The 26,149-nt window shown below is 44.5% G+C and overlaps 1 protein-coding gene and 1 non-coding gene across 2 annotated transcripts; both read left to right on the forward strand.

The window, feature by feature from the left end:
- Nucleotides 1-14,579: 14,579 nt before the first annotated feature.
- ALA1 (aminophospholipid ATPase 1) lies at nucleotides 14,580-19,306 on the forward strand. The gene is made up of 7 exons (XM_078581491.1): nucleotides 14,580-16,280; nucleotides 16,365-16,668; nucleotides 17,028-17,688; nucleotides 17,764-17,887; nucleotides 18,064-18,283; nucleotides 18,359-18,817; nucleotides 18,899-19,306. The coding sequence occupies exons 1-7, from the start codon at nucleotides 14,825-14,827 to the stop codon at nucleotides 19,083-19,085; spliced, it is 3,411 nt and encodes a 1,136-aa protein (XP_078437617.1). The 5' UTR covers nucleotides 14,580-14,824; the 3' UTR covers nucleotides 19,086-19,306.
- A 479-nt stretch (nucleotides 19,307-19,785) lies between these two features.
- LOC144714221 (U6 spliceosomal RNA) lies at nucleotides 19,786-19,888 on the forward strand. The gene has a single exon (XR_013584285.1). It is a non-coding gene; the product is annotated as a U6 spliceosomal RNA (small nuclear RNA).
- Nucleotides 19,889-26,149: the final 6,261 nt, after the last annotated feature.

Here is a 26,149-nt window from a genome sequence, read left to right on the forward strand (position 1 = left end):
TTATACAGCACCTAACTCTCCTTCTTCCATTTTTTTGGTCATGGCATGCATATTATGAGTATGCTCACTAGCTATGCTACTCATATCATCAACATAAAGCAAATTACTAGGATTAATACAGGCCTGAGTAGGGAGTTTACCTGGTTTTGCGCCCATCTTCATGGGGTCTTCACAAGCACCTTGTGGTGCTCCACCATGCAAGAATTGTTGATCAATGTGAAGGCCGACCTCCGCCTTGAGGTCTTGTTGTACACCTAAGTAATGGCTGCATCTTCCGACGAGAGCTAGAACAGGACCGTGAGCACACCCCCGTGTTCTACGTGGTAACCCTATCCGACGAAGTCACCAATTTAGGTGTCGGGGACCAAGCACCGGAGGTGATGCAAGTCCTTGATGAGTACGCAGACGTGCTCCCTATGGAGCTACCGAATGAACTCCCACCCCTTCGGCACATCCAGCACGCCATCGACCTTGTTCCGGGAGCATCACTCCCGAACCTTCCACATTACCAGATGGACCGCTTAAATACGAGGAACTATACGGTCAGGTGAAGGAATTGTTGGCCAAAGGCTTAATCCGAGAAAGCCTTAGCCCATGTGTCGTACCAGTACTGCTCGCGCCCAAGAAAGATGGGACTTGGCGCATGTGTTGTGACTCACGAGCCATCAACAAGATTATGGTCAAGTAACGTTGTCATTATTATTTGTTTCAGCTGGCATGATTTTGAAGAAGATGAAAATTAGAAAATAATGGAGAGAAATTCATAAAAATGCATATTCAATAGAAGGATATGAATTTTCTAAGTTATTTTAATTATTTCTGAATATTAGTAATTATAACGGCCTATAAAGTAAGAAGAAGTAAAGGCTTGGGCCTGTGGTAGGAGTTAACGTAGGGACACCAATGCGAAGGCATTCCACTCAGCCAGAGTACCTACATGGGCCAAAAAAATGCTGACCTTACACAATGAGGCTCATAAAATATGTTTATTTCCATATGGGATTACTATTTTAATTTTCTACGTAGGTACATGTGGAGGGATGTGAGTGATGGATATTATGTGGCTGTCAAGACAATCTCACCACCATGTTTATTTAAGTTCATTGAATAAAATATTTGCGTTCATTATTATTCCGTGTGATGTTTATAATGAAGTCCATGAATACGTGCAATGACTTAGTGAATTATGATGAGATCATAATACAGTGATCACTAGTCTTTAAACATGTATTCTAAATATTCCTATTTGATGGATAGTTGAGACGGACATCAAATTATCCTGATAGAATAGAACTAGCTGATCCTACTTATACGATAAGTATAGCTGATCCTATAAATATTAGTGTGGCGACACTAAGGACAGATAGTGGGTGCTCTTTGGAGAAAGTGATGGCGATGCCCTCAAGTTATCTAGGTTTTTTTTCCTAGGTTTAGTTAAAATTTTATGTTTTAGTTAGGGTTTCCCTTTCTCATGCGGACTATATATATGACCCCTTGGTTAAGAAGTAGAGAAGTCTAGTCTTTTGAAGATAAATTTTTTTGGAAGAAGAGAGAAGTTAGAGAGAGCTTGAAGAAGGCCGGCACCACTGTCGGCGGCGCCACCGTCGATGGCGGTGCCACCGTTGGTCCGCGCACCTGAAGTGCCACCGTGCGCCCCTAGAGCCGCCGCCGCGCGCCCCTAAAGCCGCCACCGTGCGCCCCGATCCATGCCGTCGTGCGCCCCGAAAGCTGCCGCCGCGCGCGCCATGAGGCTGCCGCCGTGTGCGCCGCATGGCCGCCGCAGGCGCTGCCGCTACCGTGGCGCTCTAAGACCGCCCGCGAGCCTCTGCCGCCGGCTGCCACCAAGCCCGCGGTCGTGGCCGCGAGCCATGAAGCCGCCACCGCCCGCCGCCTCAACTTCCTCGTCCGAGCAGCACGCTCCGCTGCCGCCAAGCCCGCCGACGCGGCTGCCCGAGCCACCGGCCAACCGCGACCCAACCGGCGGTCGCGCCACGCTTGGTCCCGGCCAGCCGCCTGCCGGCCGAGGCCGCCCCGTCCAGTCTGGCCTAACCGGTCTAGCCGGGCCTGGGTGGCCCGCCCTTTCGATCTAGTGGGCTAGCTGTCCACTGGGCCGGCGCCCATTAGCCGGCCCAATAAGGGCTCAACTCGCCGGTCTGGCTCCCGCGCCCCGAGGTGCCGCAAACCGCTCCCCGAGGCACTGCGAGCCCTAGCCGCCCATGCCCGCATCCCGAGGTGCCACGCCAGCCCAAGGCGCCGTTTAGGGTGCCCCGCATGTCGCCCGAGGCACCGTCGGCCCAGATCGCCCTTCGCGCCGGCCCACCTAGGACTACGGTCCCAGTTCCGCGGTCCAGACCGTGGTCGACCGCGGCCTTGTCCAGGGTCCAAACTGGCCCAGTCTGGGGCCCAACCCGCGGCCTTGCCACAGCCCCGCGGTCCAGTTTGCGGCCCAACCGCGGCCTCCCGCCGGCCTTGCAGCGGTCACCGCCAGCCCAGCCCGCGGCCGTTCACTGACCCAGCCATGGCCAACCGCCGCCCGCCGGCCTTGCCCGCGTTGGTGCCACCGCACGCCCGCGCCCTTAAAGCCGTCGGAGCCATTTCAGCCGGCTACCGCTCGCCGGCCGTCCCCAACCGGCCGCCGCCCTCGGCCGCCACCCGGCGCCGCCACGGCCGCCGCCGCTGGCCGCCGTGACGCCATCAAGACGCTGCTGCCTTCGGCCGCCGCACGCCACCGCCGCCGCCCTCGGTCCCCGCCCGCTGCCGCCCACGACCACTGCTCACCGCCGCCCACGGTCACCGTTTGCCGCCGTCTCATCATCCTGGCGGTAGACTTCCCTGCCCTCCCGTCGTCGGGGCGTGTCAACACCTCGACAAAGAACACGTGGGCGCAGACCATGTGGAGATAGCGTCACCCTCGGCTTCATTGAATTGAATCCCCTCGCAGGACCTTTCTGGGACACCCCAGAGCAGAATGTGTGATCCCAGACAATCGTCCCCGAGAAGGACGAGCAGATCACGTGCCCGTCGTTGGAATCACTGACGTCGTCCTACATCAGAAAGAGTTCACTGAATTGATCAGTATGAATCCCTGAATAGTATTATACCTAAATGTCAATCAGGTTGATTCAAGTCACGGTTGTATAAGTGATCCACTGACCTGAGACACCAAGGACATCTCATGAGTGGACGACTATGTTTTAAGTATGACTTACGAGCCTCTAATCATGGAATTCAAGTAAGTTATAGATCGGATGTTGTAAGAAGTTTATGGAGATGATAGAGTGGTCAAGAAGTTTATGGATCATCCGCCCCTCAGTAGAAGAGGAGATTGGCTTGAGGAAGACAATGTAGAAAAATCCTTGGCCAGGGTAGTGAGGATATTGGAGAAGGCGTTCTCCAATGATCCTCGTAACGCATCAGTACTAATTGAATGACGGATAGGGTTTTACGATAAACCATACCCTAAGTTGTTCGAGAGTCTCGCGCGGACAATGGATTATACATAAATGGCAACCGATGACGGTAAATGTTCCATGAGAGAGTTCGAGACTACTCGGTATCTTCTAGAGCACGAGGTGTAGTTTGGCACCCCACTGACTAGAAACTTAACCTAACAATTGGGTTAAATCAATCCTTATTTAATTAATCTATATGCTGATATAGTTAATTAATAAGGTTGGTCAATAAATGTTATTGGGCCATTAAAGTTATTAACTAGAATGATGCATGGGCCTAGAAGGTCACACGCACAAGGTCATAAGGGCATTAGTGGATATATTTTACTTTGGAGGGTTTTTGAGAAAAACTTTAAATATAAAGAGGGAAAGGGGTCTCATTTTAAGCACCCATGCAAGCCTGATTTGAGAGCCCCTCCTTTTCTTCATTCTAAACATCAACCAAGGAGAGAGTCTCCAAGAAGAGTTGAAGAGGAAGAGGTGGAGATCCAAGTGCCGAGTGATCGCGTGGATACTTCTATAGGCCGGATACGTGAACGACTTCAGAACAATTTCAAAGTGAGCATGTCAAGGGTGGAATAAGTCCCCAAAAAGGTAGACTCAATATTTTGTTTTAAAAATCGATTGTGAATTGATCGACATGCTTCTGCATCCATGAAACGTGCTTTCCATGGACTAACCAAGGCATCGAACCCAACAGTGAGTAGGATGAACATCTAACAATCAATATTTGGACCCCAATATGGACCCACGACATTCACAATGTGGCCTTTCCCAGGATGTCACATGGCATCATCTTGGTCATCCAAGTTAATTCAAAACAATGTACATCTGAGATCTCTCATGTTCGTATGAGTTTATTTAAGCTTTTTCCTTCCTTCATAATAAAGATAACTCAGAAATCCTCTACTGATCGAGCATGTAGTTGTGTCTTTCTGGTCCCCAATAGAGTAACTTGCGTTGTTGACTTGGTAAAAGTCTAGTGAATCCATCAAAAGAAGAGGGAGAATGGTTGTCAACACACATGAATACTCCAAAATAAAAAAATGAGTTAATTAACAATTTTTAAACTTGATTTAAAGCCTTAATTTTTGGGTTTTTGGATGGAAAGATGTAGTCTTAGTTTATTTTATTATATTGAACTAAAATGTAATCACATTCCTCAAGTTTGCAAATTGTTTGCAGCAACTTCAAACACCTTTTTCACACACTAGTAAACAAATCGTATGATTTTTGTGGCGATAGATCCAACTTTGATTCCTCTTTCCATTGATATAACCACTGGCAATGCTTTTCAGGTTTGGCTGCCTACATCATCGTTTGACTGGCGCATCCTCATGTGAGTTGCAATTTTTGGGTGTGGAATTGTGAGATCTATATCCCAGCAATCAAATCTGCAAGTTGTTTTATTTTATATCTTTGGAATCTTCTATTTAGCGGTTTTCCATCCATAAACTCATTCACCCAATTACTTCATCAATTTCTATGTCAATTTATTTACTTTGAATGGATATCATTAATTGGGTCATTTTCAAAGCGTTGACATTGTAAATTTGATATTAATTTTTTACCATATCAAAAAAATTCCCAAATATTTTAATAATTATCCTTTATATCTCTAGTTTCTGACAATATAAAATTTGTAAAATTATATTACCATTTGGACTCTCAATTCACCTAAAGTCAATCGCTTGGGTCAAAGTCAACATTTTCAACAGTCCATTGATGTCTTTTTATTTTAAAGTTATAAAATTACAAAAGATATTTCAGACAATCCTTGCATTACCATTTTTGGAAAATTGAAAAATAAAAAATCTCCCTTAAAAATTAATGACTTGACTTTATCATTGATTTTTAATTAGAATTTTACTTCGAGTTTGATGTGTTTTGACTTAATGGATTATAATAATTCTTAAATTTAATTGGATAAATATTATCATAATTCTGAAATACCTTTTCATCTAATGTGACCTAACTTGACCGAGTCGAGCATTTTAAAATTTCAACCCTAGCTCTCTTTGCATTCGACTCGTACTCATTATTCTAGTGTATACATATTTGAGAGTTTGGTTTTTTTTCTGATTTATGAATCCTGTGCACAATCTGTTCCCATCAAGGATGCACTGGAGAAGGTCGTTGATTGTCAGAGGAAATGAGGAGAAGGGTAGCAACCAATAAGATCATAAGAACTGATCTAGCTAGTGGCCACATGGAGGAGAGATAAAAAGATATAGCCTTACAATTTAAAATTAAGATGATTTGAAATTATATAATCTAGACATAGAGCCTTACAATTGGGCCCAATTTCTGAGGGCAGTCTCATCTTTTCACATCTATCTATCCATATACTTGGATAGATTTAGAAAGTTAAAGAAGAGAGAGAAAAGTAATTTTGAAGCTCACCCCAACCTAATACGCCAAGGACTTATTCTGCCTCTAGGGTCATATTTTTCTCCTTAATTATTTGATTTCCTTCTTGAAAATTTCCAAAATTCCAAGGCATGTGCCACATGTACATGTCATTAGAGGGTTTTGCTCCTAAACATGATATGTTATGTGTATATTTTCAGGCGTCATCTTAAATTTTGGCATAAATTTCATTGAAAATTAAAAAAATATGAAAATACATAAATTGTATTTCTTATTTCTTCTCAGAAATATTAAAATCTATAACTTTTTATTAAATACCAAAAATCTGTAAAAGGTTCCTTTTGATATTTCTTTCTTTATTATCTATGACATATTTGTAAAAAATAATTAATATTTTTCTTAGGAATTGCCTCCTTGTTATCATATATGTTTATTATTTTGATACCATAAATTTACAAAGAGTATTCTATGAGTCTAATATCTAACATCACATTTAGTTCATTGCATGTTTAGGCTTATCACAAGCCACTAAAAAGTCTACGGGGTCTGGATTTCGGCACAACGCAGCACGACCATCTATGTAGATAAATATTCACTCAATTATTTCATTTACCTATATCTCTCTATACCTCACTAAAATAAGTACATATTTGTAGAGAGGTGATAATAGTGGAGTAAACATTTAATAAGTAGAGAAAGGGAGGAGAAAGAGGGAGAGAGGGAAGGAGAGAGAGAGGGAGGGAGGGAGAGAGAAAGAGGGAGAGAGAGAGATAGCGATAGAGAGAGGGAGGGAGGGAGTGAGTGGGAGAGAGAAAGAGAGAGAGAGAGGAAGGAGAAAGAGAAAGAGGGAGAAAGATATAGATAGAGATAGAGTGAGAGAGGTAGAGAGAGGAAGGAGAAAGAGAAAGAGGGAGAAAGATATAGATAGAGATAGAGTGAGAGAGGTAGAGAGAGTGGGAAAGAGAGAGTGAGAGAGGGAGAGGGAGAGGGAGGGAGCGAGAAAGAGAGTGAGGGAGATAGAGATATAGAGAGGGAGAGAGAAAGAGAGAGAGATAGAGAGGGATAGGGAGAGAAAGAGAGAAAGAAAGAAAGATAGAGAGGGAGAGAGGAGATGGAGAGCGATGGAGGACCATCCAAGCGAACCAGCGTCCAGCCGCAAGCAACCTCACCGCGCAACCCGAGCTGACATCAAGGATCCACAATTCAAATACACGGCGTGAGTTATTTTCTTCATTTATCATGAACTTATGTCATTTTCGTTTCCTTTTCTCTTTGTTTTCGCGGAACTACCCCATGTGTATTCGGGACTCCGCATTTGTTTTTCTTTCTATGTTGCTTTCTGAACAGATGCCGGCCCCGGGGTGGCATGGTTAGCCTAAACGCCACCCTAATAGGGCGGATTACGGCATCCCCTCCCCCACCCTATAAGAGGGGAGAGGTGCCCTACGCCCAAAAACAGGGAATTTTTAAGAAGAAAGAATGGTTTCTTGAGAGTTATCTTCCTCTCCTCCTCTTCCGTCGACCCCTCGATTCCTCCTCTCTCTTCTCCATCGCCGGTGACCACCTTCGCCTCTCCCTCTCCTCCACCGTCATCGATCCCCCCTTGATCTCTCCTCTTGATCTCTTCTCCCTAACCCTCGACCCCCTTCCTTTCCTTGTTCTTCCGACGACCCCTTTCTCCCGACCTTCCCTCTGAAATTCCACACAACGTCCCTATTCCTGCATTCTCACCAATCCCGGTCTCCTCCCCGCGATCTTTCCCCTCTCTTCTCCCACCGATCCCTTCCTCCAACCTGCAAGCCCCCACCCCTCCTCCTTCTGTATTTTCTCTCGACTCTCCTTTCCCTGTTTTCTTTTCCCGACGACCTTTGCCCTGAATTTGCCCATAGAAGTCCCACCGAACTTTCCTACCCCTGCCATCCCGTCCCCCCCCCCCTTTTCTCTCTCTCTCTCTCTCTCTCTCTCTCTCTCTCTCTCTCTTTTAGGGATAACTAGGGTTTCGAGTCCAGCCGCCGTCGCCCTCCTCATGTTCCCAAGATTGAAGGGGGTCCGCCTGCCTCTATCTCTGATCTCACAATCTCTTGCGAAGGACAAGGATTCCTACATCAACAGGGTTGCTGGCTACCCAGGCTGTCCAAAGCAAAGACGACTGCCTCTAGTGGCCCTACCCCAGGAGCCTCGAACTCGCTGGAACTCTGACCCGGTCGCTGCTGGGCACTCAACCGATGTTTCTCCAATGCCTCAAGAACCTGCAAGGACTCTAGTCCTCAACTTCTTCAAGCTCTGGCTTTCCCCGCCCGATCCGATCCGGCGGGCCCCGATCGTCGAGAGGAGAAGAGGGACTCGATCCGTTGCCCCCCCCCCCCAAAAAGCATTTGTCAGCGTCGATCTGTCTGCCTGCCTCCTGATGCAGAATGACCTTGCTCGCCCAGACCAAGCCAATTGACGCCTGTTGCTGACCAACCGCCAGGAATTCTCAGCCACCCTCGTATCCCACCACTGTTGTGGGCGACGGTGGACACCCAACCCAAACAGTCGACATCGGCCGTTGAACACCCCAACCAGGAGCCGTCACTGACCCATCTGCCCCGCTTCTCGACGTGGGGCGATGGACCTTGTCGGCGAGCACCGTTCGGGCAATCGCTTATGGTGGTTGGCTGACAACGCGCCCTCTCCTTCCCGCCATCGACTTGACCTTACGAAGACGCGGACTTGTCTCGCACCGCGACCGCTGGGATCTTGATCCACAGGTCAGCCTGCAACCCCCTTATCTTGGTGGTGTTATTTCTTTAATTGTACCGACTGCATGTGAGCCGCCTCTTCCGTTATGCCTTCTCCTTACCTACGTCCTTAGCTGGGTGGGGTAGTTGATAGGGACCCCTTGGGACGGAAACAATCCAGTAGAGAACTAGCCACCCATGACTAACTTCTAGGTGAAGGCTTCAACCCTAACTGGGGCACCCATCCGTAGGTCTCGAGTCACTCACCGGCATTCGGGGCACCTGTCCCTTACTAGCCCGTCTTGAAAAACTAGAAGAGCCAATTTCCGTGTTCGCGCCGGCGTAGCATCTTTTCTTTCGTGTTCTCCTGCATCGAGTGCATTCTTCTTGTCATCATCCGTTCGTTGAAAATAGTTGGCCGAATTATTGTGTTGCAACGTGCGCCGATCGATCCCGATAGTGGGCGTGTTGCATCAGAGAGAGGGAGAGAGGAGATGGAGAGAGAAAGAGAGAGAGGGAGAGAGATAGTGAGGGGGAGAGAGAAGGAGATGAAGAGAGAAAGAGAGAGAGGAGATGGAGAGAGAAGGAGATGGAGAAAGAGAGAGAGGAGAGAGGAGATAGGGATCGGGGATTTGGACTGATCGTTCGAGTGTTCGATCTGATCGGGCATTCGAACGATTGAATCCAAACACCGATCATTCAATTTCAGATCCGATCCAAACCCGATCTGCGCATCGGGATTGTATTGTCAGAACAGACCCGAGGTTTGGATCAAATGTTCAAATTTGATTCAATTGGAACTCATTGTTTGAATCGGATCAGTGTGAATGTCTAAATCCAACCAGACGCATTCTATGTGGAGGAAGATGTGGTCGCGAACTGGCTCCAGCACCGCCCCCCTCCAGGCTCAGCCCCTCCAGCGCCACCCTTGGCGCAAACACCCCCTCGTCTAGTGCCACCGTGTCCACCCGGAAGTGCGAGCACCCGAACCACTGCCTCCATGCCTTGGTCCGCACCAACCGCAACAACATGTGCTGCCCCGCAAGCACCAATTCCACGACTGAAACCAGTGCCGCTGGTGCCACCCCCCCCCCGGGCAAGAAACCCATGCGCGTTCGCAAACAGCCTGGCGGGCGAGCCCACCAGCTCCGCCAGCTGCCGCTGCGCTGGCCAGGCTGAGTAGTGAAGAGCAGTCCGCAACTCGCAGAGCTGACATGGCCCATTTGGAAACTTAATAAAGAGTAGTCAGTAATAATTGGCCATGTACTCCTTATACTCGTTAGAGATTAGATAAGTAGGATTCAATATAAGTTTTAACATAGATAGGATTCAACATAGATAGGGTTAGACATAGAAACGATTCAATGGCTAGGATTAGATACATTGTAGCTGTTATGCCTGTTATAATGGCTACGATTCACATAGATAGGGTTAGATAGAGATAGGATTAAACGGCTAGGATTAGATCCATTGTAGTCGTCATGCCTGTTATAACGGCTGCAATTATAACAGATTAACTATACGTTACAACTACAAATCTTATAGTATAAGTACAAACATTTTTAAATCATTTGGAATGAAGAATAATAATGATCTTAATCTTGTTCCTTCTTCTCTCCCTCTCTCTCTCTCTCTTTCTCCTTCTCTTCTTCCTTCTTCTTCTTGACCGTTGAGAGAGGACAAACGCTTTCAAGTAGCACAGCTGCGCAATGGCGCAGCCCATTGCCTCCAGCGACTGACCGCCACTGCTGCTAGCGACCCACCGTGGCTAGTGACTGCCAGCCGCAGGCAGTCCCCAGCGAGTCCCTGGCCATTTGTTCGAACGGTTTGAACAAATGACCGATCTAACACGAACTAACCGAATAGTTCGTTCGAACACGAACAAATGGTTTGTTCTATAGAAACATTTGAACAGATCGGTTCGAATCGACAGTTGTTTCGAATCTTTTGATATGGATTCGATAGATCAGATCCGATCCCCAATCCCAAAGAGCAGATGGAGAGAGAAGGAGATGGAGAGAGAGAGAGAGAGAGAGAGAGAGAGAGAGAGAGAGAGAGAGAGAGAGAGAGAGAGAGAGAGAGAGAGAGAGAGAGAGAGAGAGAGAGAGAGAGAGAGAGGGATAGAGAAGGCCATGGAGAGATTAAGAGAGAGAGTGATAGGGAGAGAGGAGATGGAGAGAGGAAGAGAGAGTGAGAAGGAGAGAGAAGGAGAGAGGAAGAGAGAGAGGGAGAGGGAGAGATGAGAGAGAAAGAGAAAGACAGAAGGAGAGAGAGAAAGAAAGAGAGAGAGGGGGAGAGGGAGATGGAGAGAGAAAGAGAGAGTGAGAGGGAGAGAGGAGAGAGAAAGAGAAAGACAGAGGGAGAGAGAGAGAGAAAGAAAGAGAGAGGGGGAGAGGGAGATGGAGAGAGAGAGAGAGTGAGAGAGATGGAGAGAGAAAGAGAGAGAGAGAGAGATGGAGAGAGAAAGAGAGAGAGATAGAGATGGAGAGAGAAAGAGAGAGATAGAGAGAGAAAGAGAGAGAGAGAGATGGAGAGAGAAAGAGAGAGAGAGAGAGAGGGAGAGATAGAGATGGAGAGAGTAAGAGAAAGAGAGAGAGAGAGAGAGGGAGGGGGAGAGAGAATTTACAAAGATATAGAAGCAATAGATAGAGATATAAATATTTCATCCTCCCTTGCTGTCCAGGGGAGGAGCAGTCTGATACGTCCTTTCACTCTGGTTTAAATAAGGCACTAGCTCAGCACCGTAGTTCTCCTCCTGGCCATGCGTCTGCTCTTCTCCAGGTCCACTGGGCACAGGTCACGTTCCTGCGTCACCCTCCGCCGCCATGAACCACTCCTTTGCCAGTCCCCTGTTTCTGCGTCTCCTCTCCTCACGCCTTGCCGGCCACCCAACCCATTCGTCAGAAATGACGACCCACTAGTCTCCTTCTCATGATGCCTTTCCATCACTCCTTATCTACTCATCTCTCTCTCTCTCTTTCTTTCTATATCTCTTTCCATCGTCGCATCTATCTCTCTACAGTCTCCCCTCTCCATTTTCCATCAGTAGTTCTCTCGATACTGCTCTCTCTGCCGTTCTAGCTCTCTACACCCTCTCCTCCTCTCTCTTCATATCTCTTTCTATCGGCCTATCTATCTCTCTGCAGTCCCCCTCATTGTTATCTATCTCTTTCTATCTATACCTCTTTCAACTGTACTATCTTTCTCTCTACAGTCTCCTCTCTCTGCTTCCTTTTCCATCATTACCTCTTTCTCTTTCCATAACCTTCGTTCTTTCTATATTCCTTTCGATCGGCCATTCTATATTTCCCTCCTCAACCCTCAACTCTCTCTTCATCTCTTTCTATCAGCCCATCGATCTCTCTGGAGTCCCCCTCACTCTCCCATTACCCACACTTCTCTATTTATCTATCAAGCTGTACATCTGTAATTGAATTGGGCTTTCTATCTACAGTCGTTTTCTCTCTCTTTCTGTATGTTTCCTTGTATTCACATCTCTCTACTGCGGTATCCAGCTCTCTACAGTCTTCCCTCTCTCCTCCCTTTTCAATCATTACCTGCACCTTTTCCACAACCTAGGTTCTCTCCATGTTCCTTTCTATAGACCGTTCTATCTCTCTACACCTCGCCTCTCTCTTCATATCTCTTTCTAATGGCCTATCTATCCATCTCTCTACGTATCTCTTTCGACTGGGCCATCTCTCTCAACATATCTCTTTCAATTGGACTATCGTTCTCTCTAAAGTCTCTCTCTTTCTGTATGTTTCCTTTTCTTCACATATATCTCTATTTGGGTTATCTATCTCTCTATTTCTCTACAGTTTCCCCTTTCTCTTTCCACAACATAAGTTCTCTCCATGTTCCTTTCTATAGACCGTTCTATCTCTCTACACCTCGCCTCTCTCTTTATATCTCTTTCTAATGGCCTATCTATCCAACTCTCTATGTACCTCTTTCAACTCGGCTAACGCAATCTACGTAGCTCTTTCAATTGGACTATTTTTCACTCTAAAGTCTCTCTCTTTCTGTATGTTTCATTTTATTCACATATATCTCTATTTGGGTTATATATCTCTCTATCTCTCTACAGTTTCCCCTCTCTCTTTCCACTACCTAGGTTTTCTCCATGTTCCTTTCTTTAGGCCGTTCTATCTCTCTACAACCCGCCTCTCTCTTCATCTCTTTATAATGGAGAGAACCTAGGTAAACTCATGGAGAATCTATCTATCCATCTCTCTACGTATCTCTTTCAACTTGGCTAACTCAATCTACGTAGCTCTTTCAATTGGGCTATCTCTCTCTCTCTCTACAAATCTCTGTCAATTGCGCTCTCTCTCTACACATCTCTTTCAAGTGGGTTCCATTTCTCTCCACAAGTCTCTTTCAAGTGGGCTATCTCTCTCTCTCTCTCTCTACAAATCTCTATCAATTACGCGCGCTCTCTCTCTCTACAAATCTCTATCAATTACTCGCTCTCTCCCTCTATACATCTCGTTCAATTGGGTTATCTTTCTCTCAATAAATCTCTTTAAGTGGGCTATCTCCATCAAATATCTATTAATTGCGCGCTCTCTCTCTATACACATCTTTCAACTGGGTTACCTTTCTCTCTACAAATCTCTTTTAAGTGGGCTATCTGTCTCTCTCTCTACAAATCTCTATCAGTTGCGCTCTCTCTCTACATCTCTTTCAATTGGGTTACCTTTCTCTCAACAAATCTCTTTCATGTGGGCTACCTCTCTCTCTCTCTCTACAAATCTCTATCAGTTGCGCTCCCGCTCTATACATATCTTTCAACTGGGTTACCTTTCTCTCAACAAATCTCTTTTATGTTGGCTATCTCTCCCTCTATACATCTCTTTCAATTGGGTTACCTTTCTGTCTACAAATCTCTTTTAAGTGGGCTATCTCTCTCTCTCTACATCTATTTCAATTGGGTCACCTTTATCTCTTCAAATCTCTTTTAAATGGGATCTCTCTCTCTCTCTCTATACATCTCTTTCAACTGGGTTCCCTTTCTCTCAACAAATCTCTTTTATGTGGACTATCTCTCTCTCTCTACATATCTCTATCAGTTGCGCTCTCTCTCTCTCTCTATACGCATCTTTCAACTGGGTTACCTTTCTCTCTACAAATCTCTTTTAAGTGGGCTATCTCTCTCTCTATACACATCTTTCAAGTGGGTCACCTTTCTCTCTACAAATCTCCTTTAAGTGACCTATCTATCTCTCTCTACAAATCTCTATCAATTGCGCTATCTGTCTCTCTAAAGTCTCTTTCTCTCTCTCTCTCTTTCTGCATGTTTCCTTCTCTCTCTGATGATGCATCTATCTAGCTATCTCTCTTTCTGTATGTTATCCTCTCTCTTCCCATACTTGCTCCAGCTCTTTTGCCGTGAGCGCAGGCTTTGGCGTGCGGGAGTAAGAGCTATCATTAGACGACGACCGAGGCCTGCCGCAGTGTCAGCTCTTCTCGCTGAAATCATGAAATCTCGTTTCTAGTCCAATCCAACAGTTGGTAGCCGTCGGATCGATGGATCCGGATGATCATCCAACAGGCCCCCGCTACAAAAAGTCAACTCTAATCCTTTATAATAAAACCCAGTTTTTTTCAAACAAGTCCCAAGAGTCCTTGGTTTCTAAGAAATCTAGTCAAACTGCCACGTGTACCCACGGGCCCCACCGCCATCCTACGCGTTATTCTAACGATCAGTGGTTTCGCCGTCAACGTTATTGGAGCCGTCATTTCGGACGGAATCCGAGATGCTTCTAGAAGCTCGCACTGCATAATTTAACAAAAGCCCATCGGTAGAAGTCACATTTAAGAAACGCGCGCAGCGCGACGAATCGGTGAGCGCCACGTCACATGGGGAGTCGCGGGCGAGAGGATTTCGATTCAACCCTCGACTAATAGGGAATTGTTTTTTAAACGAATATTATACTTATTTAGGGAAGTACTCGGGAGCAGTGGGTAGGGGAGGGAGGGGGGTAGCGCAAAATAGAGAGGAAGGAGGGGGAAATTGCGAATCTACTCGGTCTTCTTCTTCTTCTTCTTGCTCGCGACAAGTCCGGCGGCCAAGTTCTGACCAGCGAAGTGGGGCAGCTTCGTCTTCCTCAAGATTCGCCCTTTAATGGCGGCTCTCGACGCGCCTCGGCAATTGCTACCAACTCGCTCGATCCAGCTTCATTGATCCTCTTCTTCTTCTTCTTCGTTTTGTTGATCGTGGTTCTGGATCGATCTCGGGGTTTGATCGGAGAATGATCTGGATTTGAACGCGGATCGATGTCGGAGAAGAGGATCAGCTCCGATCCGGAGATCGGGCAAGGGCCGCTGCGATCTTCGTCGAGGCTCAGCGGCGCGTCGGCGAGGTTTCCGGCTGGAAAGGATCGGATTTTCTCGACGGAGCTCGGCTCGAGAGGGCCGGAATCGGACCGATTCGGAGGCGCCTCGCAGAAGGAGATCGCCGACGAGGACGCCAGATTCGTGTACATCGGCGATCCGGCGAGAACGAACAACCGATCGGCCTTCGCCGGGAATTCGATCCGCACCGGCAAGTACAACTTCTTCACCTTCCTTCCCCGCAACCTGTTCGAGCAATTCCACCGCGTGGCGTACATCTACTTCCTGGTGATCGCGATCCTGAACCAGCTCCCGCAGCTGGCGGTCTTCAGCCGGCAGGCCTCGATCATCCCTCTGGCCTTCGTCCTGCTCGTCACTGCCGTGAAGGACGGGTACGAAGACTGGCGAAGACACCGCGCGGATCGGATCGAGAACAATCGCAGCGCGAACGTCTTCTCCGACGGGGAATTCCGCCCCAAATTGTGGAAGAACGTTCAAGTCGGGGAGGTGATCAGAGTGAACTCCAACGAGACCTTGCCCTGCGACATGGTTCTCCTCTCCACCAGCGATCCCACCGGCGTCGCCTACGTTCAGACCATCAATCTCGACGGGGAATCGAACCTCAAAACCAGGTACGCCAAGCAGGAGACCCTCTCCGGAGATCGATTCGAAGGAATTCTCCGCTGCGAGCAGCCCAATCGCAACATCTACGGATTCCACGCGGCCATGGAGATTCAAGGGAAGACCGTCTCCCTCGGCGCCCCCAACATCGTTCTCCGCGGCTGCGAGATCAAGAACACGGCTTGGATCGTCGGCGTGGCGGTCTACGCCGGGAGGGAGACGAAGGTGATGTTGAACAGCTCCGGCGCGCCATCGAAGAGGAGCCGGCTGGAGACGAAGATGAACAGGGAGACTGTTCTTCTCTCGTTCTTGCTGCTCTTGCTCTGCTCGATCGTCACTCTCCTGGCTGGGTTCTGGCTCAAAACCCACAAAGGGGAGCTCAATCTCGCCCCCTTCTTCCGCAAGAGGGACTTCTCCGGGGAGGAAGAGAAGGACTTCAACTACGACGGGATCGGCGCCGAGATCGGGTACAGATTTCTCATGTCGGTGATCGTTTTCCAGATCATGATCCCCATCTCTCTGTACATCTCCATGGAGCTGGTTCGTCTCGGCCAGGCTTATTTCATGATCCAAGACAAGAATCTCTACGACGAGGCCTCCCAGTCGAGGTTCCAGTGCCGGGCTCTCAACATCAACGAAGATCTCGGCCAGATCAAGTACGTGTTCTCGGACAAGACCGGGACTTTGACCCAGAACAAGATGGAGTTCCAGTGCGCTAGCATTACCGGGTCTGATTACCAGGCCGCTTCCTCTGATCTCGAAGACTGCTTCGTCAGAGGTGAGTAAGCTTGTATTTTCTGTTCTATCTCTGCTCTTTCTGTGCCTCCGCCATTGTTGACCTCTCGAGGTGCTTCTTTCTCAGTGGGGGGGCAGGTCTGGAGGCCGAAGATGAAGGTGAGAGTCAACCCGGAACTGCTCAGACTGTTGAGAAGCGGCGAGGGCGAGGAGCGTCGCCAGGCTTACGATTTCTTCCTCGCGCTGGCCACTTGTAACACGATTGTGCCCATCGTTGTGGACACCTTGGAGGAGAATTCCAAGCTGATTGATTATCAAGGGGAGTCTCCCGACGAGCAGGCGTTAGTCTACGCCGCCGCCTCCTACGGGTTTGTCCTCGTCGAGCGCACCTCTGGTCACATCGTCGTCGACATTCTCGGCCGTCGACAGAGGTAAAGTAAAAATCTCATCCGTTTTGCTTTCCTAGAACAGTCGTCAGAGTGTAGTTCTGGCTAGACGTGGTCGTTCTGTTCTTTTAGTGCGAATTTGTGCGAATTGTTAGCTCTGATCTGTTTTCCTAACAGAACAAAAACAAATTCGAACAGAACATTGCACAGACCCGTGTGCGGTTCTTTTGTTTGCTTTGTGCGAATTTTGTTCGTTTTTGAAAAAAAAACAGAACAGAAAAAAAAACAAGGCCTGTGCGGTTCTTTTGTGCGAATTTTTTGTTCCTCTAAAACAAACAGAACAGAACAACCATGTCTAATTCTGGCTGAGAATTTGAGGTCGTGGGTTGGTGGGTCTGTGGCAGGTTTGATATTCTGGGACTGCACGAGTTTGACAGCGATAGGAAGAGGATGTCGGTGATCGTGGGGTGCCCGAACAAGGCGGTGAAGCTGTTCGCCAAGGGGGCGGACAATGCGATGTTGGGAGTTTTGGAGGAAACGCTGGACCCCTGGATTGTTCAGAAGACGAAGGATCACCTGCTGGCTTACTCATCTCTGGGGCTTCGCACGCTTGTGGTGGGCGTGAGGGAGCTTACGGAGGTGCAGTTCAGGGAGTGGAAGTCTGGCTACGAGCGGGCTAGCATGGCGCTCTTCGGGCGGTCCAAGGCTCTTCGAGCAGTGGCCGTCAACATTGAAACCCAGCTGCGGATTCTGGGGGCTTCTGGAATTGAAGACAAGCTACAGGAAGGAGTGCCAGAGGCGATTGAATCGCTGCGAGATGCGGGGATTAAAGTCTGGGTTTTGACGGGGGACAAGCAGGAGACTGCCATCTCCATTGGGTTCTCGTGTAAGCTTTTGACCCCCAGCATGACACAGATTGTCATCAACAGCCATTCCAAGGAGGCCTGCCGGAGGAGCCTCCAGGAGGCCTTCGCCATGACTCGGAAGCATGGCCAGGAGTCTCTGGCGCTCGTCATTGACGGCACCAGCCTCGTCCACATCCTCGAGACCGAGTTGGAGGAAGAGGTTTGTGCTAATTACTTGCTCTCTTTCGGTTTGGTGCTTGTACTGATTTCCTTTTTCTTTACCGGATTGGAGCAGCTCTTCAAAGTGGCCACGGCCTGCAATGTGGTGCTGTGCTGCCGAGTCGCACCGCTTCAGAAAGCCGGCATCGTGTCCTTGATCAAGTCCAGAACTGATGACATGACCCTCTCCATTGGAGACGGTAACTCTCACAACCCTCTGTTTAATTGAATTCAAGTGCTTACCAACTGTGCTAAAAGCTATAGCTATCATTAGCAAGGGCGTTACTTTTCATCTTTAAGCAGGATGTTGTTTGCAAACCTGATTAAACAAGGTGTAAAGGCCGTAATAAAAGATCTGAGAAGTTTGATCTTGCAGGCGCGAACGACGTGTCGATGATCCAGATGGCTGATGTCGGCATCGGGGTGAGCGGGCAAGAGGGCAGGCAGGCTGTGATGGCCTCCGACTTTGCCATCGGGCAGTTCAGATTCTTGGTGCCTCTTCTGCTTGTCCATGGCCACTGGAACTATCAGCGCATGGCGTACATGATCCTCTACAACTTCTACCGTAATGCCGTCTACGTCTTCGTCGTGTTCTGGTGAGCAACACAGGCGTACACTCTCAACCATTGGCGGGCAATGTTTCAATTTTGAGTTTATTTTTTCTTTGGCAGGTACACTATCTACACGGCTTTCAGCTTATCAACGGCGATATCGGAGTGGAGCGCGGTTTTATACTCGATAATCTACACGGCGTTGCCGACAATTGTGGTGGGGATATTGGACAAAGACTTGAGCAGGAAAACGCTGCTCAAGTACCCACAGCTCTATGGCGCAGGGCAGAGAGATGAGAGCTATGACTTGAACGGCTTCTTCCTGACAATGGCAGACACGATATGGCAGAGCGCCGCCATCTTCTTCATCCCATACCTCGCATACCGCCACAGCGCCATAGACGGGTCCAGCGTTGGTGACTTATGGATCTTAGGAGTGGTCATCTTGGTCAACTTCCACCTTGCCTTGGACGTCTTCCGCTGGAACTGGATAACCCATGCATCCATCTGGGGATGCATTGTAGCCACCTGGGTCTGTGTCATCGTCATTGACTCACTCCCCTTCTTACCCGGCTACTGGTAATTCAACCCCCCACTCAATTCCTCCTCTCCTTTCTTTCTCTAACTCATCACCAATTTTTTTTTCTGTGGCTGTCTCAGGGCTATCTTTCAAGTGATGGGCACCTCTGTTTTCTGGCTGTGCTTGCTGGGAATTCTGGTCATGGGGTTGATACCCAGATTTACTGTAAAGTCATTTCGTGGGTATCTGGCGCCGAGCGATATTATCATCGGTCGAGAGCTGGAGAAGTTTGGCGGTGGTGCCACCGGAGAAGGCGGCCATTTGTGACGCCTCCGTTACTTGTTCATCCGAGGTCATATTCTTATTCTTGTGTGCATAACTATTCTATTCTTTCCACTGTTACTCGGGTTTTGGTCGCTGGTGGTTAAGTTAGTGACCGCCGTGTGGATTTCTGAGCCCAGACATATTTTTTGCTCGCTGGGATCAGCCCAGCATGGCATACACAACATGTGATTTCGCGTATTCAAGAGTTCTACAATTTCCCATGATGAATTTGAATTTAGGATCAGGAATATGATGGTTGAAACAGTGAGATGAACCTGAATACAAGCATGAGTCTAAACATGAACAACTAGTATGGACATGAATTCATTAATGAATACGAAAAGGCATACGAATATGAATATGGAAAAGCATAATATTCCTATGCATTGAACTCTTCCAATCACAAATTCTGAATATAATTTCAAGTGATGCTCAATCTGGCTCTCTATCCTCTCTTATTCTATCACAAGTTCCTGTGATTTTGTGTAGTATCAAAGTGCATCGCCTAATGATATCGGCCTCTGGCCGATATGGTGAATACGCCTACCAATGCTGCCACGAATGAATGCTCCTATCACACTAACCTCTGCTATGTCAATTTCATTGAAACTAACACATGATAAAATTATCCTATGGAAAACTCAGTTTATATTGTGATCAAGAGTTGAGAACTGACATGAGTCGTTAAGCAAGATTAACCATTGTCCCTTCGGGGATATCCGATAAAATTGGAACGATACAGAGAAGATTAGCATGGCCCGTGCGCAAGGATGACACACACAAATTGAGAAATGGTCCAAGCAAGATTAACCATTCCTTTCATTTTGAGATGAGAATGAAAACATCCGAATGATATATACTGGCTAATTAAGCCTTGTGAAATGCTTATCGTGTTACCCAGTCTGATCAAGGAATGAACAAGGGAAGATGTCCCCATAACAAGTATGTGCCAAGATACCAGCTCCGTGACCAAGTTGATCATAGGGTTTGAGATTGTAGAAAATACATTTACTGTAACTTGTAAGATTGGAGACATCAAAATTAGCTTCAAAATGGCGGCCTCAATATAACTGAAAGAAATTTCATCAAACATATCTTGAATGCATTTCTGCTCCCCCTGAAATTGGATCAACTATATCCTGGTACCTTGACAATGGCACAACCCACCATGTTACTCTAGATATCTCACAAATATAAAATCCCCAATCTTATGAAGGAGACGATACCCAGGTAATAGCTTAGGGTTGAAATTGAAAAGCAAGGTAGGTCCTTAGATATATTGCATATATATATGACATAACTACATGAAATATATCACAAAGAAGCCTTATGCAATGATACATCACAGTCACTAAAGCTAAGAGACATAATTTTCATACATCACAGTCACTTATGCAATTTATTTTATGTTCATATTTATCCTCTTAAAATAGTATTATTTTGTTATTCCACACATCTAAATGCCTCGTGAGGAAAAATAGATAGGTGGTTTCTTATCACTAGACAACGCAAATAAAGTATTTATTATCTGAAGGCACCTTCTACTTCACCACTTGACGCAGCTACCAAAAAATGTAGGAATATGCCTTGAAGCCACAAACCTTGTTCTACTTGAAGCATCTAAGTCCTAAATCCACATAACTAGCTTCTCTAGCCCTTGAGTCCACAAGGGGTTGTGCTTGAATCCACAAGCATTGAAGCACTCTCCAGCAAAGAGAACACTCAGAGGAGAGAAACATGAGTTTCAACAAAATAATACACTTCAATAATAATCCTTCAAGGTTACATGGGGGGCTTATATAGGCCACAACAAGTGAAAGGTCATTCGCAATGACAGTACCCATGAATGGACAACTCAAAACATAGATGAAAACAACTGTGACAAGCTCAAAAACAGAGGATAAGCAACCTGGCAGGCCTGACCAAGATATTCAGCAGCTTTTGGGGCCTGTAGAATCTGCCAGAAGATATTTGTAGATCAAGAGATTTTGATAGGAGATCTGCAGGTCTGACAAGCTAGAGAAGAGATATTATATAGATTGTGGCAGAAGAAGAATTTTTCTGCGGATTTTATTAGATAAGAATCTGTGAGAGGATCCTGTTAGAGAAGAATATGTTAGAGGATTTTGTGGGGTTATAGGTACTTTGTTTAAAATCTTGTCAGCTTCTAGAAGAATCTCCTTCTTGGGCCACCAATTTCTAATGGGCCTAAAAAAATGGGCTTCTAGGCTACATCATCGAATGCCCTTTCAAGGAAAAATATTTCAACATAAATGAGGTACGCTCAATTGGGTCATCCTGATGTTAAAATTTTAAACTATTGTCAAGCTGTATGGATTTCCTATTACTTGGTTGACTATAAAATCTTTTGGTAATTCATTTTTAAAAGTTTTATGTCACAATCCTCCATTTTGATCGTTTGGTAATCATGCATAGAAACCTCCTGCATTAATTCATTACAATTATTTGTTTATGTGGTTGAGTTATGATCTAATAAAGGGTTGTATTAGCTTATTTAACATTTATTTGTTATAATATATTTAAGTACGTCAGGTATGACGTATCTATTTAGATAATTAGATTGAGGATAGGTTAGTCTCAGTTATATTTCTTAGATAATTTATGCTAGGCCTTAATGTTTTTCAGGGTTATCCAAGGCAAGGTTATGATGAGCACTAACCATGTTTGTGTGACTTCCTTCTAAGTAAAAATTATAGGTTATAACAAGGACAAGAAGAAATTCAAATTTTTGTGAATGTATATCTTACTCCACCCCCAATACCTTCCACAAAATGATGACACTTGACCTCCTTTGTCTCAGTCCCCAAATACTTCTCTTGTGCAGGCTTCAAAGCCCTCGACTACTTGATCCCCAAAACCTACTGGAATCCTTATACAGTTTTTATATTGAGTTAATGAAAAAACCAACCAAAATAAGATAATTTTGTCCACATAGATATTCAAGGATAGTCATTGAAAAGTAATCATTCAACATATTTTAGAGTTAAATATTTTTAAAATTCAAGTAAGTATCAAAAAATGGTTCAATACAACTTTTAAAAAATGTAAAAAGTCGTTCACAAAACTCCCTAACTGATCATCTTCAGGCAATAGTTACTAACACAGTGAAATCAAGGTCACTATACTTTCCTCCTCTTAAATTCTTGAAACCTGTCACAACTACATGATTCCAAATTTTATATATTTAAGATGATATTACAAACAAACGTGGTCCTTAAAAAATTCTCGACAAAGTCGACAAATCTCTTCAGAAGGCCAAACTCTTCCTTGCTCATTATAGTGGAAATTTCACAGGGAGAGAGACGAGGGATAGTCTTAAATTATGATTAAATCTGCTTATATGGACTTTCAAAATCAAATTATGTAATTCTCACCTGTATAAAATCGTCAAATGGTTGAAGATGAGAGAAAAATAAGACATTTTAATTAGTTTAATTTTTGAACTAGCAAAATTACAACTTTAGTATTCATTTCAGAAGCCATAAAATGTAAAACATTTTATGTATATGTGAATATGCATCTGAAATAATAAGATTTTATATTAAATCTTCTTCTCTAAAACGTTTCAGATATTTAAGTTTTTTCATCTGTATGTAATACAATATAAAATAATCCAATGATATGAATATAAGTATCTAACATAGGTACAAAAAGCCCATGTTGGCCATCATGTTTAATTGGACAATGATGTGTGATTGACATAAAGATTTTACCAAAAATACAAAGTATGGTTATTAACATATCATAAAATATCGACTCCTAAGTTGAGGATTTTTCTGGCTGAATGGATAGTCAAGTGTCAGATATCTTCATATACATGAAGGTATACATCTTATGTTCGAGTTGCAAAGTTTTAATCACATGAAGTCATTTATCTTCTTGCTCCTAATATGAAATGTAAATGTATGATCTGTTGTCAACCCCATTGAATGAGGGCTGACTTGGCATAATCCAATTTCAATGTTCATCAAAAGACATAACTATGCATTTTAATGACATTCACTCTGCTTAAACCTTTACAAATCTATGGAATATCTCACAGAATCTTTTTCACTTTATCTTAATTATAATATAATTTTTGTGGTTGATTTTAAGAATTAAACAAGTCCATTTAAGTTTTGGTAATTCCAATTTGACTAGGAAGGAGAATGATTTCTTTGTAATGTACCTAAGAGGATTTTGCTGATCCATTTCTAGATTCAGTTGCTTACAATAAAAAATAAACACATTAGAAATTATGTCTTAGATTTCTCCACTATTGATATTTGAGCTAATCAATATAATTTATTCACCTTGACTCATAAAAGAAAATGATTAGCTAGTAACGAGCAAGGATAGTCTCCACATGAAATGGATGTAAGTGATTGAATGTATTTTAAATGGTAATAAAGGGACGAGAAAATTTTATGTGAGATGAGGAAGATGGGGATTAAGGGACATGGAATAATTGATGAATATAAATTTATATAAAAAATGGAATGTGTTAGTAATAATGATATATAAATTAGATATGGATGTATGATGGGTGTGGATGAGATGCATTCTTGCATAACGATAGATGTGGAATGATAAATGTTTCTGGATTGATGTAGATGGATGGCTATTGAGAAAAAATAACAACATAAACACAAGGAGTCACTATAGATCCTTATATTCCACCAAGATAAAGGTAATTTGGGACACTAAGAGAGCCCCTCCACCTCTCACTCACCCTCTAACTTGGATCAATAATGGAAAATAAAATTGCTTTCTTACAATCAGCCTACAAAAGTAAGAGGAATTCCAGATATTTTTTACATGGTGATACGCTAGAGAAGAGGGTATAAACTCATTAATTATTGGATTAAACAACAAATTTATAATGTTTCCTTATTAAGTATAGACTTGAGTAAGGGTCAAGCCAGAGAGAGCCAGAGATAAATTAAAAGATATTTTTCATCTGATTATGTGTATTTATATATTAGTTTGTACATCTCAAAACAAAAATATATTCTCACAGAACCAATATTTATATTTTAAGCAAACTGAATGAAGGACCTAGACTATGTAGGGAATAATTTTAAATGTATTTTTTAGAAAAAATTGACTAGTCTAATGTTAAGAAATCACAGAGTTTTCCCACAAGAGCACTCTGGACTTAGGTGTGGCAATGTTGTAAAAGGGATGTCATATCTCCAATTTTCAGGTTTAGTAATAATGAAATAACTTGAGCTTTATACCAGCTTGACTTGAGCTGTATCTCCAATTTTTAAGCCCCGTTTGTTTCATTGGAGAAAAGGAATATAAATAAGGATAAAATCTTCTCAACATGAGAAACCTAGAATTTTTGGCCTTGATATTACAATCTGTGATGGAAATATTAGTGGCCTGCAAGCCAATTACACGCTCCACATCTCATTCCATGTTCATTAATACAACATTTTTATTATAGTACACATGTGATGCTTTTAATGAAGTCCATGAATACATTATCCGACTTAGTGATTTATGATGAGATCATACTACATAGATCACTAGTCTTTAAGCATGTGCTCTAACATTCATATTCAAAGGATACGTGAGAAGGACATCAAAGTATCCGGATAGAATAACACTATCTAGCCTCACTCATGTGATGAGTATGGCCGGTCCCGTAGCCATTAGCATGGAGACACTACAACTAGATAGTGGGTGCTCTTTAGTGGAAAGAGTTCATTGAATTGATCCGTATGAATCCCTGAATGGTATTATACCAAACTGTCAATCAAATTGATTCATGTCACATTTGTGTAAGTGGTCCTTAGACTTGAGACACCAAAGACATCTTGTGGATGGACGGTTATACATTGACTATGGCCAACGAGTCTCTAATCATGGGATTCAAAACGGTCTTAGTTTGGGTACATCAAGAAGTTCACAAAGATGATTGAGTGGTCAAGATGGGATTGCCCACCCTCATTATAAGAGGTGACAGCTCAAGGAAGACGATGCGATGAAGTCCTTGGCCAATGTAGTGAAATATCTGAGAAGAGTTCTCCAATGATTTTAGAATTGATTACAGTTTGATAGTTGACCATACCCTAAGTCGTCCAAGGAGCATCAAGTGGATGAGAGACTATACATACACGGTAACCGATGATGAACATGTTGTATGAAGTGAGTTGATACACACTCCTTTGTATCTTCTAGAACACGAGGTGTGGCTTGGCACCCACGTGTTGGAGACTCAATCTATCGATTGGGTTAGATCAATCCGACATTAATTAATCTATATGATGATATATTTAATTAATTTGGATGGCCAATAAAGGTTATTGGGCTGCTAGAGTCATTAACTAGACTGATACATGGTCCTAGAGGGTCACATGCGAATGGTCTTTTGGACGTCGGAAGATATACTTAAGTTTTGGGGTTTTTTATGAAAAATACCCACTTAGTATAAGTAGGGTATAGCCCTGAACGAAATTCACCCAGGCCAGAATTGTTCAGGGGCCTTCCCCTTCTTCTCCCCTCTCCCAACACCCCTCTCCATGCCCGATGTGATTGGAATGGCGTAACGACGATAGTGGAGGTAGGACGGGTCACGTCAATAAGAAGGAGAAGATTTTACATGCCGAGGATCGCGTGGATATGTCTAGAGGCTGCACACTTGAGCAGCTCAACTCATCTCACTCTGAGATCCAAGAAATCACGGATGTGATCCATGTAAAGCTACTTTGTTTAATGGTTTTAATGATGTCATTCGATTCTGTTCAAGTCTTCCGCTCTGGAATATTTTGATTTATTCATCCATGTCAAGGCCCAACATAAGCATGTATATATTATAAGACTATTAAAAAATCAGTGTGAATGATTGGAAATCTGATTTAGATAACAAAAATTAAAATATGAAACTGATGTAGAATGTTTAGATATCAAACTAGATAATGATCTTATGTTTCTTCTTTACCAATATTCATAAAATTATGACAGTAATGCTCCCATAAAATTTTTTTATAGAAATGTTTATCATCTGATGCAAAAATGTAATGATTAATAGATTCTTGGAAATGCTTCTTCTTAATTTT

The sequence above is a fragment of the Wolffia australiana genome, chromosome 1 (genome assembly GCF_029677425.1).
Source record: "Wolffia australiana isolate 7733 chromosome 1, ASM2967742v1".
Classification (NCBI taxonomy): domain Eukaryota; kingdom Viridiplantae; phylum Streptophyta; class Magnoliopsida; order Alismatales; family Araceae; genus Wolffia; species Wolffia australiana.